General features: G+C 43.9%; 1 protein-coding gene across 1 annotated transcript in view; it reads left to right on the top strand.

The window, feature by feature from the left end:
- Window positions 1-12,974, top strand: part of DOP1B (DOP1 leucine zipper like protein B) — a 46,631-nt gene extending 33,657 nt beyond the window's left edge. Inside the window, exons 24-37 of the mRNA XM_062488201.1 lie at window positions 76-131; window positions 466-570; window positions 651-717; window positions 1,440-1,581; window positions 1,787-1,869; window positions 2,138-2,247; window positions 2,922-3,068; window positions 3,357-3,418; window positions 4,084-4,212; window positions 5,122-5,258; window positions 5,577-5,632; window positions 6,113-6,262; window positions 7,376-7,505; window positions 10,327-12,974. Of these exons, the coding sequence (XP_062344185.1) occupies window positions 76-131; window positions 466-570; window positions 651-717; window positions 1,440-1,581; window positions 1,787-1,869; window positions 2,138-2,247; window positions 2,922-3,068; window positions 3,357-3,418; window positions 4,084-4,212; window positions 5,122-5,258; window positions 5,577-5,632; window positions 6,113-6,262; window positions 7,376-7,505; window positions 10,327-10,584 (1,632 nt within the window). The 3' untranslated portion in view covers window positions 10,585-12,974. The remainder of the gene's footprint in view (window positions 1-75; window positions 132-465; window positions 571-650; window positions 718-1,439; window positions 1,582-1,786; window positions 1,870-2,137; window positions 2,248-2,921; window positions 3,069-3,356; window positions 3,419-4,083; window positions 4,213-5,121; window positions 5,259-5,576; window positions 5,633-6,112; window positions 6,263-7,375; window positions 7,506-10,326) is intronic.
- The last annotated feature ends 1,820 nt before the right edge of the window (window positions 12,975-14,794 follow it).

Genomic DNA, 14,794 nt, shown 5'->3' with positions numbered 1-14,794 from the left:
AAATGTCTAAACCCAGCTTGGATTTTCCTTTTCCTTCTGATGGAAAATAAGTTTGGGTTTGCCTTTCTTTTCCAGAAATCCTCTCTCATGGATATCCCAGTGCTGCAGTTCAGTTATGCTTTCATTCAGAGGTAACTCAGACCTTCTAAAAGAGAATTGATTTTCTGTTTGTTTGGCTGTGAGCGAACAGCCAGTATTGCCACTTCTGCTTTCCTTTGATCTTCATGTCCCAGAACACTTCTCTGCAGGAAATGTGTTGTCCCTTGGTTGTTGACACATGGACACAGAGTGCCAGGGCTGTGACACTGGAAGGGGAAGTGGCACTGACAAATCAGGAAGGGCAGGACTGACCTCAAAGCTTTTAGGCCACCAAGTTCCTTTTATTTGTTGTTTTTTTGTTCTTTCCTTAACTCTACCTTCGCTCAGGTGTGCTTTGTTTTTGGGGTTTTGTTTTCTTTTTGGCAGACTCCCTGTCCCAGCCCTGCAGGAGAACTTCCAGCCGTTACTAGGGCTCCTCAGAGATTCTGTGCAGCTGAACTTGGCTCCTCCTGGCCACTTCCTTCTCCTCAGGTACTGCATGAGAGAGGAGAGGTTTCACTGAGGTTTTAACTGTGCAGTTCCTGACTGAGAGTGCTCTGCTCTCCTCACAGCACCCTGAATGACTTTGTGACAAGGACACCAACCCTGGAAAACAAAAAGGACCAGAAAGACCTGCAGGTACAGAGGGTTCAAATTCACCTTTTAGTTCCTAAGCCTGGCACTGTTCGTGTAAGGAAAAGTGGAGATCACCTGATCTGTCCATTGGAACAGAATTCCATTTGGGAATGCCTGGATGTTTAGGCCTGGTGAACAGGGGAGACTCAGACATAAGAGACAAACACAACTTTGCCCCAAATCTTTGAAGCTCGAGTCCCAAAAGCTTTGAAAGCTCAAGTCCCAAAGCTTGAAATCTCTTCCAAGCTGTTTTTTCTGTGCACTATTATGATTTTTCTCAGGACTGAGCTCCTAACACAAGTGGGATGTCATGAGTTCACATCCTGTGTGTGAATATTGAAATCTCCAAGCTCTCTAGGAAAATGAATTAATCCTTGGAGCTCCCAGCTGGGTTTGGCAATGGGAATGACTCTGGGCTCAGCTGTGTAAAGAAAGGGGCAGAGCAGGATTCTCCTCCTGTACTGCCTCATTTCACCAGGACAGTTTGAACACTGCTCACCTGGCTCCTTTTGGGTTGTGGTTTTGACTTGCATGTGCCAACAGAGAAGTTCCATCTCTCCTTCTGCTGCAGAGTCTTTGCAGCAAAATGCCAACAATGACAGAAAATGTCATTTTACAGCCTCTGCTTTGCTTTGGATGAGATTTGGTTTCATTGCAGCTCCTCGTTTCCCTGGGAATTAAATATACCAATTAAAATATCTGATGCCACTTTGGTTACATTGCAGGAGGTGACTCAGAAGATCCTGGAGGCTGTGGGGACCATTGCTGGCTCTTCCCTGGAACAGACCAGTTGGCTGAGCAGGAATTTGGAAGTGAAAGCTCAGCCTCAGATTCTACCAGATGAATTCAATGTGGAGGATGTGAATGGTAACTTCCCCTGACTCCTGCTGCTCCCTCTCCTCTGCTGAAGGCAGTGAAGAGCACAAGGGGTTTGATGATGTGTGGTTTGCATGATTTTATATTTCAGTGTAACACCAATTTTCAGATAAATATTCTGTTTGGGCAGCAGATTAGGAAACAGCAGCATTTAAACCTGTGTGAAGAGAAAACTCGATTATTTTGCCTCTTTTAGATACATCAGTGGCACCGTCTTCAATGGTTTCTGCCTCTGCTCCTTCCATCTACAGTGTCCAAGCCCTTTCTCTCCTTGCAGAGGTCAGTGGGGCCCTCTCACCTGTGGGTTGATGTGGTGATGGAATCAGATCTCAGCTTTATCTCCAATTTCAGTTGACTCAATCACCACAGGGTGATTGGGGGTTATTAAACCGAGGAGCATTTTCCTGGTAGCTTAAACAGGATTGGAAATCTTTTTGAGGCGGGGGGGGGGGGGGCTATTCCATCGCACAAACTCCCAGCCTGAAACACGGCAGGCTTTCCCCTTTTGCAGCTGTGGCTTTGCAGGGTTTTCCTGTGCATTTTGCAGGTGCTGGCCTCCCTGCTGGACGTGGTTTACCGCAGTGATGAGAAGGAGAAGGCAGTGCCCCTCATCTCCCGCCTGCTCTACTTCGTGTTCCCCTATCTGCGGAACCACAGGCGAGTCTCTCTCTGCTCCTGGCATTTTTTTGCTTTTGTTTTCCCTTTTTTTTTCCATTCTCTGCTCCCATTCTAATGTGTTTAAGCAGTGTTTCAACCTGTTGTTGTTTCAGTTTCTGCTCTGCTGTGGGGATTTCCCCACCTGGGATTTTGGGTTTTACTCAAATCTCCCCTTTTCCGTGCCTGTCAGGGAATGGGGCTGGGGCAGCAGAGCATGGCCAGGTCCCAGGATCCACCAGGGAGCAGGAGAAGCATCATCTGTCCCTTTCCCTTCCTGGAATGGCTTGGGTTGGAAAGGAACTTAAAGCCCATCCGGTGCCACCCCTGCCTGGGTTATGAATTCCAAATGCTGATATCCTTGGAGACACTGAAATCATGGAATTGTTTGGGTTGAGAGGACCTTAAAAATCATCTTGTTCTCACCCCTTGCCATGGCAGGGACACCTCCCACTGTCCCAGGCTGCTCCCAGCCCCAGTGTCCAACCTGGAACTGAACATTCCAGGGCTCCAGGGGCAGCCACAGCTGCTCTGGGAATTCCATCCCAGCCCCTCCCCACCCTCCCAGGGAACAGTTCCTTCCTAAAGATCTCATTCAAACCAAACTTTTTGTGAGTTGGAATCTATTCCTGAACTTCAAAAAAGCCCATATTGATGACTTTTGTCCTCTCCCCCAGTGCCTACAACGTTCCCAGTTTCCGTGCTGGTGCTCAGCTGCTCAGCTCCCTGAGTGGATACGCCTACACCAAGAGAGCCTGGAAAAAAGAAGTGCTGGAATTGTACATGGATCCATTTTTTTTCCAGATGGACACTTCCTGCACTCAGTAAGACATGGAATTGCAGCACTCCAAGCTTGTATTCTGAACTTGCCAGGAAAGGCTTTAAAGGGAGAAGAGTAACATTGGGAAGAAAATTACATTTAGTGCTTTCTTATGGAATGGGCTAATGTTAAAAATGGGTCTCACCACTAATTCTGCTCCAGACAAGAGTCTGCACACAAATCTTGCCTGGAAACTATTTCCTTATATGAAAAGTTTGACCCAAATCATTTCTGAGGTGAATCCAGAGCACATCTTTCCCTGGATATCTAATTCCTTCTTTCTCTCCTGCAGCTGGAGATCCATCATTGATCATCTCCTCACACATGAGAAAACCATGTTTAAGGATTTGATGAGTAAGTATCAGCTGCTGATGTCTTATTTCTTCCTCAGTTTGAGATCTATTTGCATTTGAGCCGTTTGGGTGCATTTTTATTATGCTGATTTATCCATAAAGTGCTGACTGTGCATAACTGGCCATTTTGGGAACTTCATTCCCAGCTAAAGCTGAATTAAATCTGGATTTTTGTTGTGTCTGAAACACATCAGAGGAGGTATTGCTGTAGAGGTGCTTCTCTTGGGTTCCCACATTCACATTCTTCTCTAATTTTGAGTTGTCCAAGTGTGGCCTTTCCCAGGAGGAGACTTTGGCAAACTCTGCAGGTGTCTGCCATGAGCAGTGCAGCAAACCTTCAACTGATGTGCTGTGACCTCTAATTCAGGCTTGAGGAGAGTGTGAAAGAGCAAATCACGGGGAGAAGGATAGGATAGGACCCCTTAAAGTGGCCTCAAGCAGCTTCAGTCTCTTTGTCAACCTTTCTAAAACAATAATTGAACAGTTACAACTGTTCAACAAAACCAATTTTATCACGCAAGACGAATTCACGCTCGGTGACCCAGAGAGAGTTGGTTTTTATTTTTTTTTTTTTTTTTAGTGGAAGATTCCAGGACACAGGGATTATTTGCAGCCCCGAAGGCAGGCAGTTTTTAGTGGGGTGGATAATGGTGCTGTGTGTTGCAGCCATGCAGAGCAGTGCCCTGAAGCTGTACCCCAGCTTTGAGCAGAAGGCCATGCTGCTGAAGCGCCAGGCGTTCGCTGTCTTCAGCGGGGAGCTCGACCAGTACCACCTGTACCTGCCCCTGATCCAAGGTGAGCCTTCATCCCTGCAGCTGGAACACAAATCCCTTTGTCCACAGAAGCTGTGGATCCCTGGAAGTGTCCAAGGCCGGGTTGGATGGAGTTTGGAGCAATCTGGGGTAGATGAAGATGTCCCTGCCCATCTGATTTTAATGTCCCTCCCAACCCAAACCATTCCATGCTACAAATTCTGTAAGAAAGCAAAGTCACCTCTTTTCCAACAAATGCTTCTGGATTTTGTTTTTTTTTTTCTTTTTAATTTGGAACAAAATTTATGAATCTCTGAATTCTAACAGATAAATGATCTCAGCAAGGAAAGACAGGAATCTTGGTTTCAAGGCCTTTGGTCTGGAGATGTGATTATTTCATGGCAATCTTCCAGCCACTCCTGACCTGTTGTTGTTCCCCTTAAATGTCAGTTTTGATTACATTTTGTGCACTGTAAATCCACCCAGGCTATGTCTGAATTACAATTTAGTTCATACAACGCAAGGAACTCGGCCCAAAACTGATGCTAAGTTAAAAATTGTGTTTTGCCACCTGCTGCAAGGTGGAGAGGGACCTTTCACAAGGAATGGAATGACAGGACGTGGGAAATGGCATTAAACTGCCAGAGGGCAGGGCTGGATGGGATTTTGGGAATTAGGAATATGTTCCTGGCTGGGATGGAATTCTCAGATTTGCTGTGGCTGCCCCTGGATCCCTGGAATGTTCAGTTCCAGGTTGGACACTGGGGCTGGGAGCAGCCTGGGACAGTGGGAGGTGTCCCTGCCCATGGCAGGGCTGGCACTTGGATGATTTTTAATATCCCTTCCAACCCAAACCATTCTGGGATTCCACACTTTAATTCCCAAAACAACACAAATTCAGGGAAATGCTGCTTTTATTTTGCTTTTTTTCCCTTTTTTATGTTTGCTGCAGAACGCCTGACTGAGAACCTCCGTGTGGGCCAGACCTCCCTGGTGGCTGCCCAGATGTTTCTCTTCTTCAGGGTTCTTCTGTTGAGGATTTCCCCTCAACATCTCACCTCGTTGTGGCCAATCATGGTCACAGAACTGGTAAGAAAGAAGTTTTGAACTTGAACTTGAAATAAAATCACCCTGCGTTTTTGTGCTTTTCCCCAATTTAACCATTTTTCTCTTCCCTGCTTGGAAATGTTTCCCCAGTTTTACATTAAGCTGATAATTTTGGGGGGGAAAAAAAGTTGTCATTGGGAAATTCCTTTTGGATGAACTTTGGTGTTGTTAATGGAATCTCTTGCATGAATTATTAATTTGTTGCAAGTCATAAAGGTTCCTTTTCAATGCACATCATCACTTTTAGTTGGGATTGAGTTCTGTGAACATTTCAGCATCTCCAACATTATTTCTTTAAAGATCCAGACATTTCTACAGCTGGAGGAAGATTTAACTGAGGAAGAGGAACCTGCAAAGTAAGAGTTGCCATTTGAGAGACTTCTTTAAAATTAATTAATTTAATTAACTCTCTGGGATAGGAAGGAGAGTTTGAGAGAGTTCTTTAAAATTAACTAACTAATCCTCTGGAATATGGAGGAGCCAACAGGACATTTTGCTCTTGCACTTTTATATTTCTGGTACTAAAAAAAAATCGTAATTTAGGATCTTTTTAGCAGCTAAAATAATGATACACTTTAAAACATAAGCACTAATTATTAGTTGTGTACAAAAAGAAAGTCGAACGCTAAGTCACCAGCTGAATGTTTTAACATGGTGCCATTTTTTGGTGTATTTTAGATTATTTTGCTCCTACACAATAAAAAATAATTGCCCAAGAACTCCTTTGTGTAAATGTGGGCATTCCTCTTGTGCTGACTGAAAAACCTTGGGCGGATTGGAGTTTTAATGGGATTTTTTTTTAATTTGTTTTTTTTTTTTTTTTAATTTAAACCCAGGAGCAACAATAAAATCAGCAAAGGCAAAGGCTCAGGGGATGGCAGTGGGGCTGAGATCCAGCCCAACGAGCTGTGCCTGTACCTGGCAGCCTGCAAATTCCTGGACACTGCACTTTCCTTCCCCCCTGACAGGATGCAGCTCTTCCAAATGTGAGTCCCTCTCCTCCTCTAACAGAGGTGGTGTTTTCTACTGTTTAATTAATGGTTTCTTTGGAGGTTTTTTTGGCTTTACTTAGGGCTAGGATTAAAAAAATCCACGAATGAAATGGATTTTTCTTGTGTTTGGGCTTGGTTGTTTATTAAATGTTATTAAAAATAAACTGTTTTACTGTATGTTTGTTTATTTACTATGTATTTATATTTATTGTAGACTATTTTATTATTTTATACTTTATTAAAAGTATAGAAAGTTTAGCAACACTTTTAGCCACCAGCTAGAAGTGAGCAAAATGGAGATTAATCCAATTAGTTACAAGGTTTCTCAAAGCTAAACAGTTTAACAGAGAAATAACATTTATATTATTTATACTTTTAATTTAGTAACTAAATTCTGGTGACTTTAAGTGTGGCACTAACTAGAAACAATTACTTGAAACCATGAAGAAGAGGGAAGATGAGCCCTGAAAAGAGACACCACCCAAATTCTTCCATTTTGTCCTATATTTATTGCTGTATTAAAAAAAATTCTAATTTAAAACCTTTCACCATGTGAAATCACACACTTTTATTTAACTACACACCAGTGATTTTAACTTTATTACTTAAATTTGGGAGCCTTTCTTAAGGCCTTAAGTTAAAAGCAGTGTTCTCCAGGGAGTCAGTGCCAGAAAGCTCAAAAAAACCCAGATTTTTTTGGGGATCCAACAATCCCCTTGTTCCCTTATCCTTTAAAAGAATTCTGCTTTCCTCAAGATTTCATTTTGCCTTCCCTCAGTTCCTTTTAGGAGTGGTGATGTTCAGACAAATGGGGTTTGGGAGAAGAATTTGGGGTGTGGGAGGATTTCACCATCCTTTTTAGGGGACTCCTTAACTTGGAAATTTGGGAGAGGAGAAAGGTGGAGATTTCTTCCCTCTGCACACACTTGGGAATGTTTTGGAGCTGGTTGTATTTAAATATTAACAAATTAGTAATGTAATAATTCATTAGTAGCAAAGGAGAACATTGATGATAGATTCTTGTAGAAACATCCAGTGCTGTACTAAACTAGGCACGATCCAAACAAGGATTTTCATCTTTTTAAAGAACCAACCCATTTATTCCAGGTACAAATGGGCCTTTGTGCCAGAGGTGGACACAGAATCATCTCCTGTCACCTCTCAGCTGGTGGAAAACCACCAGGAATGCCAACCACACATCACGAGGATCATGGATCTGCTCCACATGAAATACGGGGTAAAGAAACTTTCCTTTCTCCTTTCTCCTTTTTCCTTTCTCCTTTTTCCTTTCTCCTTTTTCCTTTCTCCTTTTTCCTTTCTCCTTTTTCCTTTCTCCTTTTTCCTTTCTCCTTTTTCCTTTCTCCTTTTTCCTTTCTCCTTTTTCCTTTCTCCTTTTTCCTTTCTCCTTTTTCCTTTCTCCTTTTCCCTTTCTCCTTTTCCCTTTCTCCTTTTCCCTTTCTCCTTTTCCCTTTCTCCTTTTCCCTTTCTCCTTTTCCCTTTCTCCTTTTCCCTTTCTCCTTTTCCCTTTCTCCTTTTCCCTTTCTCCTTTTCCCTTTCTCCTTTTCCCTTTCTCCTTTTCCCTTTCTCCTTTTCCCTTTCTCCTTTTCCCTTTCTCCTTTTCCCTTTCTCCTTTTCCCTTTCTCCTTTTCCCTTTCTCCTTTTCCCTTTCTCCTTTTCCCTTTCTCCTTTTCCCTTTCTCCTTTTCCCTTTCTCCTTTTCCCTTTCTCCTTTTCCCTTTCTCCTTTCCCCTTTCTCCTTTCCCCTTTCTCCTTTCCCCTTTCTCCTTTCCCCTTTCTCCTTTCCCCTTTCTCCTTTCCCCTTTCTCCTTTCCCCTTTCTCCTTTCCCCTTTCTCCTTTCCCCTTTCTCCTTTCCCCTTTCTCCTTTCCCCTTTCTCCTTTCCCCTTTCTCCTTTCCCCTTTCTCCTTTCCCCTTTCTCCTTTCCCCTTTCTCCTTTCCCCTTTCTCCTTTCCCCTTTCTCCTTTCCCCTTTCTCCTTTCCCCTTTCTCCTTTCCCCTTTCTCCTTTCCCCTTTCTCCTTTCCCCTTTCTCCTTTCCCCTTTCTCCTTTCCCCTTTCTCCTTTCCCCTTTCTCCTTTCCCCTTTCTCCTTTCCCCTTTCTCCTTTCCCCTTTCTCCTTTCCCCTTTCTCCTTTCCCCTTTCTCCTTTCCCCTTTCTCCTTTCCCCTTTCTCCTTTCCCCTTTCTCCTTTCCCCTTTCTCCTTTCCCCTTTCTCCTTTCCCCTTTCTCCTTTCCCCTTTCTCCTTTCCCCTTTCTCCTTTCCCCTTTCTCCTTTCCCCTTTCTCCTTTCCCCTTTCTCCTTTCCCCTTTCTCCTTTCCCCTTTCTCCTTTCCCCTTTCTCCTTTCCCCTTTCTCCTTTCCCCTTTCTCCTTTCCCCTTTCTCCTTTCCCCTTTCTCCTTTCCCCTTTCTCCTTTCCCCTTTCTCCTTTCCCCTTTCTCCTTTCCCCTTTCTCCTTTCCCCTTTCTCCTTTCCCCTTTCTCCTTTCCCCTTTCTCCTTTCCCCTTTCTCCTTTCCCCTTTCTCCTTTCCCCTTTCTCCTTTCCCCTTTCTCCTTTCCCCTTTCTCCTTTCCCCTTTCTCCTTTCCCCTTTCTCCTTTCCCCTTTCTCCTTTCCCCTTTCTCCTTTCCCCTTTCTCCTTTCCCCTTTCTCCTTTCCCCTTTCTCCTTTCCCCTTTCTCCTTTCCCCTTTCTCCTTTCCCCTTTCTCCTTTCCCCTTTCTCCTTTCCCCTTTCTCCTTTCCCCTTTCTCCTTTCCCCTTTCTCCTTTCCCCTTTCTCCTTTCCCCTTTCTCCTTTCCCCTTTCTCCTTTCCCCTTTCTCCTTTCCCCTTTCTCCTTTCCCCTTTCTCCTTTCCCCTTTCTCCTTTCCCCTTTCTCCTTTCCCCTTTCTCCTTTCCCCTTTCTCCTTTCCCCTTTCTCCTTTCCCCTTTCTCCTTTCCCCTTTTTCCTTTCCCCTTTTTCCTTTCCCCTTTCTCCTTTCCCCTTTTTCCTTTCCCCTTTCTCCTTTCCCCTTTCTCCTTTCTCCTTTCTCCTTTCTCCTTTCTCCTTTCTCCTTTCTCCTTTCTCCTTTCTCCTTTCTCCTTTCTCCTTTCTCCTTTCTCCTTTCTCCTTTCTCCTTTCTCCTTTCTCCTTTCTCCTTTCTCCTTTCTCCTTTCTCCTTTCTCCTTTCCCCCTTCCCCCCTTTCCCCCTTTCTCCTTTCCCCTTCCCTTTCCCCTCTCCTTTCCCTCCATTAATTTACTTTTCCAAACAGAAGGTTTTATGTTGTACAAGGGAATTTTAGGTATTCCCTGTGAGGAAGGGGGAAAGGCTGCTCCAATCCCCAGAATGTCCCAGGCCAGGTTGGGCACTGGGAGCAGCCTGGGACAGTGGCAGAGCTCATGGATGAGCTGGATGATTTTTAAGGTCTTTTCCACCATTTATCTTTAAGTTCTATTTTTTTTTTTTCTTTTTAAGATTGGGATTAAATGTGTGAAAAGGTATTTTTTGTTTGGATTTGGAAGTTTATTTTTTTTTATATTACAGTTTCACAAACTGTAAGTTTTACAGTATTTTAAGTTAACAAATTAAAAACAGAATTTTATTTTTACAGGGTTTTTTTAAGGATAAACTGTTTAATTAAGAAATGTTACTTAAATTATTTTTATTTTTAATTTAATAATTAACTATTTGTGGTCTGCAATGTGGATTTTATCTAATTATATAATATTACTTAAATTTATGAATAAGAAGGACCAGTTTTTGTTTTAAAACTTCTAGTTTGCTTTGTATATATTATTATACTTTAATCTTTGAGTTTTCCCCTATGTGATATTACACACTTTTATTCCAACTACACGCTCATCATTTCAGTTTTATTATTTAATTTTGGAAGCTTTCTCCACGGCCTCAGGTCAAATGCAGTGTTCTGCTGGGGGTCGGTGTTCAGAAAACACAGAAATTCTCAAATTCTCAGTGACCAGGATCCCAATGTTTACCTGTAGTAAATCCCAGCTTTTTTTTTTTTGTTTGTTTGGTTTTTTTTTTTGTTTTTTTTTTTTCCTTTCAGGACCCGAAGCACCCCGAGGGAATTCCCAGGAATCCCAAATTCCCCCTGCTGAGCCTTCGCTCCGTGTCCAGCATCACCCAGCTGATTCCTTTCTTCCAGACTCTGTGCTGGGCATTCACAGCCCGTGGCAGTGACTCCCAAAATTCCCATCCCTCTGCAATTCCCTCCATGGATTCTCTTGGCAGCAACAGCATCAGGATCCTGCAGCAGCTGGAGGACAGCGTGGAATGTGATTTCCTGGAAAATATGGAAACCTGAGCCTCACCTAGGACACTCCTGCTGGACCAACAGCAAACACAGGGAAAGCTTGGCTGAAATTCCTTTTTTTTTTTTTTTTTTTTTTCCCTTCCCTCCCAGATTTCCAGCTGCATTTTGGGATTTCTCCCTGCTGTTGCAGAGTGCTCTTCAATTATTCAGGAGCTGGTGGTAAAAAGCAAGAATCTCCAGTTCTTGTGGTGGGGAAAAAAAGGGCAGTTTGGTGGGAATTTCTCAGAGTTCCTGTGTTTTATTTGATTTCCATGAGGATTAAAGATATTTTGTAAATAAGGGAAGAATATTTTGGACTTGGTTGCAAGCAGCAGCTGCCCTGGGATTTCTCCAGTACTTTAAAGTGCTTTTGGAACTGTGTCCTGAAGGAAAACTGAAGGAAAATCCAATGTTGCATGTCAGTGTACAATCAGTTTGCAGTGAGTCGTTTCCTGAGGTGAAAGCCCCTTAATTTGGCCTAAATTGATCAAATTCTGAACAAATCCTCCAGATTCCTCACAGATGGATTTTCTAAGTCTCAGCATTGTGCAAAGAACTGCAGCTTTGCCCTGGCTGTAATTTCAGCTCTGCTAGAACAGTATCTTCAGGGTTAGCAATTCCTAATAAATCAGAAATGTGCATAAAACACAAAGCTGTGCAGGAACATTTTGTAATTAGCATTACTTGAGGGGGGGATTGATTTTAATTAATCGATTGAAAGATCTAAATTCATATTTTTTTTAAATTTAAAACTTCTTTCAGTGACTTGGGTGGCTGCAGCTTCTGAAATGCAACTAAATGAAGATAATGCTGTAAAAATTAGAAACTACTTAACTAAAAATATTTTTTGGTAAGAACTTTTTTTTTTTTGTACAAAAGAATGTATTTGGCTGTTCCTGGATGGTGAGAGAGGTAGGTGGAACATCCCAGTGCTTTTCCTAAATTAAAAAGGACATGGGAAATATTTGGTTGGGAGTCAGGAATTTCCTTTTCCCAAATTCCCATAACAAACACGGGAGGCTTCTCTGCAGTGGGTTTTAGGTAGAGATGGATGAGATTTTCGTCTTGGGTTTATAAACTAAAATAATGAAACATCCTTTACTTTCCTACTGGAATACTGTACAAAAATAATACCACAATAGGCTTGTGCTAAATGTATTTAAATCCTTTGCATTTTTACAGTGAAGCAAAGTGGTGGACTGAGGTGTGGTCATTAAGAATGTAAATTATTTCAATTCATATAATTTATTAATGGTCTCTAATGCTGCTGGAATGAGCACAAAGCATTGAAAAGCATTTGAAAGCATTACTTGAATATTGGAGCAGGCCATTTTTAAAATGCTGGTGTTCATTTCCTACCTATCTTCAACAATTTTTAAGGATAATCTGAATACTCAGGATGGTTGGGTACTTTGCCTTTCAGTTTCCTGCTGGTTGCATCCCATACTTGGATATTTCCCTTAAAATGCTGAGAAAGGAGAGTTAAGGTTAGATGGGATGTTGGGAAGGAATTCCTGGCTGTGAGGGTGGGGAGGAGCTGGGATGGAATTCCCAGATTTGCTGTGGCTGCCCCTGGATCCCTGGAATGTTCAGTTCCAGGTTGGACACTGGGGCTGGGAGCAGCCTGGGACAGGGGGAGGTGTCCCTGCCATGACAGGGGTGACACTGGATGGGATTTAAGGTCCTTCCCAGCCCAAACCATTCCAGGATTCCATGATTCTGTTGTTCCATGATCCTGTCAAGTGGTTGTTAAAATCTTAGACAACTTTTTGCTATTAAACTGCTTTCAGTGGCCTCAGCCATTTAAAAGAAGTGGTGTATTCCTTCCACTTCAGAAGAAAAAGTTCTTTAAAATGTAATATCCAAGCAGATCTTTTATAATCATAAATAACATGAAAAAGGAGGGGGAAAGGGCTTTAACAAAAAGGAGGTTTTAACTGTGCTGGAGGGACACAGTTCCACAGGCCCAAAGGGGAATATTTTATTCCTTTATTTCATAACTTTATTACTTCTCCATGTGGGACTAACTGTGGTTGTTTTCTCTTTTTGGTCCTACTGATAAATCCACTGAGGGCTGTCCTGCTCTGAGTTGGTCCTACCAAAGCAGAACAAACTTTCTCTTGTCTCTTTTTCCAGGAGAAAAAAATGCTTTTACTTTGCTGTGTTTTTGCTTTTCAGTCTAACCAAGCTCAGCTTTATCAGCAGAGCCACAGTGCACAGAGGGAGACTTTGAAATATCCAAAGGATTTCTTTTTCCTGAAAGAAAAAATTAGGAGGTGCAACCAAGGGAAACTGCTGAAGAGCAGCAGGACTTGAAGTGTAGAGCATTAAGTGGTGGTTGTGTATCCCGTACCATACATGAATGTAATTCTTCTAATAATAATAAATGTTATTTTGCAATACCTTTTCAAATGCAGCTCTTATTTTTCAGCCTGCCTTCACTGCGGATTTACCAACTTTAATTTTTAACTGAGTCTGGAAAAGCTCCCAAATTCAATCACAGAGTGACTGATGTTGGCAAAGCCCTCCCAGCCCATGGAGTCCCACCTTGTCCCCAGCCCAGAGCACTGAGTGCCACGTCCAGGTGACACCTGCAGGGATGGGCACTGCAAACCTCCCTGGGCAGCCCCTTTTGATTCCTGAGCACCCCTTCCATGGGGAAATTCCTCCTGAAACTTCCTGAAATTTCTCCTCCCAGCTACACAATCCCAGGTCCATGACTGTGCAATGAGCCACGTCAAGGGACTGATCCAAATTAAAAACCACTCTTAAAATACTATCCTGGATCACTTCCCCGAGCTGCTTCATTCTTCAGTTGGACAAAAATATTGCCAGAGCAGCAGCAGGAGATAAATTCCTCCCTGACCACCCTTTCCAGGAGGAAATTCCTGCCGAAAATCCCAGTTCAGGGGTTGAGGGCTGTGGATTCCAGCAGCAGGACCCACTGCTGGCCCCTGCCTTGGGAGAGGCTGTGCTGCTGCTCCTCTTCCCCTCATCCACAGCCCTGCTGCTCCACCTCCTCTATCCCTGGCTCTTACATCCCTTGAATTCCCACACTGAGATCCCTGTCCCTGCTTGGGACAAGCTCTGGGGAGTTGTGTCTGGAACATGGAAGCAGCTGCTGCTGCAGGGATCATGGGTTGACACTGGATGGAGGGAGAGACTTCCCAGGAAATCAGGAGCTGCTGCTGCACAACTGCAACCTGAACATTTTCATCTATCCAAGGGAATGCCCTGGAAGTGCTGCTTTCCATCCAGCAGGAAGAAAAACTCTTCTGTCCATGAGCTTTAACACCTCAGGCTTGAGGAGTGTGGTTTAAATGACAAAATGGGAAAGCTGCAGTTCACATTCCACCTTTCCCTGCGCCCAGGGCTCCCCTGGAGCCTTGTGTGAGGGATGGATGTGGATGTGCCCAACACCGAGGGCTGTGGAGCCATCCAAGGATTGCTGCTGAGGACACGCTGGGACAAAGACAGGATGTGGCTGGGGAAGGGGCCGTGAGGAGGTGGGGCAGCAGTTCCTGGGACAAACGTCCTTGTTCTGCCCCTGGAGATCAGCACAGGCACAGGGATGAGGTCAGAGAGTGTCCGACAGGATTCCCAGATGCTCCCCCAGGGTCATCCTGCTCTGCTCCAGGAGACAGCCTTGGCTGCTGGGGCCAAAGAAGAGAATCCCAGCATCATCAAGGCTGTCAAAGACCTTCAGGCTCTGTCAAGATCCAGTTATTAATAAAAATGCCTCTGCCTGAATTAAGGTGCAAACGAGACCATATGCCAGTGACAGTACTATGGGTTTTATTTGACAGTAAATATGAGAGAGAAAACAAAGAGATAGCAAATAGGGTGGGGGAAAGAGAGTGACAGGGACAGAATAAAGAAAATATCACCACTCCATGGATGCCAGTGATGTTCTGCTGATCCTCTCCAGCTGCTCCTGGTGTTGATGGTCCCACAAAAGCACAGAATCCCATGGGTTAATGTAGCTTGGGCCAGGTGGGAATCCCAGGACTGTCTCTTGTGGCAGACTCAGGATCTGTTGCCTCCCCTGTAGTCCTGTGGTGCAAGGCTTCAGACTCTGGGGGACAATTCTGGGGGGTCTTGGATGGATTCTGACACCCCCTGAGGTGTCCCTCATGCAAGTGTCCTGTGGATGTGGCCTCTGGGGTTGGGGGTTGCGTGCTCAGTGCCTCTGAGCAGAGGTTACACCCAAAACCTTCTCCCT

Source organism: Cinclus cinclus, chromosome 2, assembly GCF_963662255.1.
Source record: "Cinclus cinclus chromosome 2, bCinCin1.1, whole genome shotgun sequence".
Classification (NCBI taxonomy): domain Eukaryota; kingdom Metazoa; phylum Chordata; class Aves; order Passeriformes; family Cinclidae; genus Cinclus; species Cinclus cinclus.
This window is presented reverse-complemented; position numbering and strand designations above follow the sequence as displayed.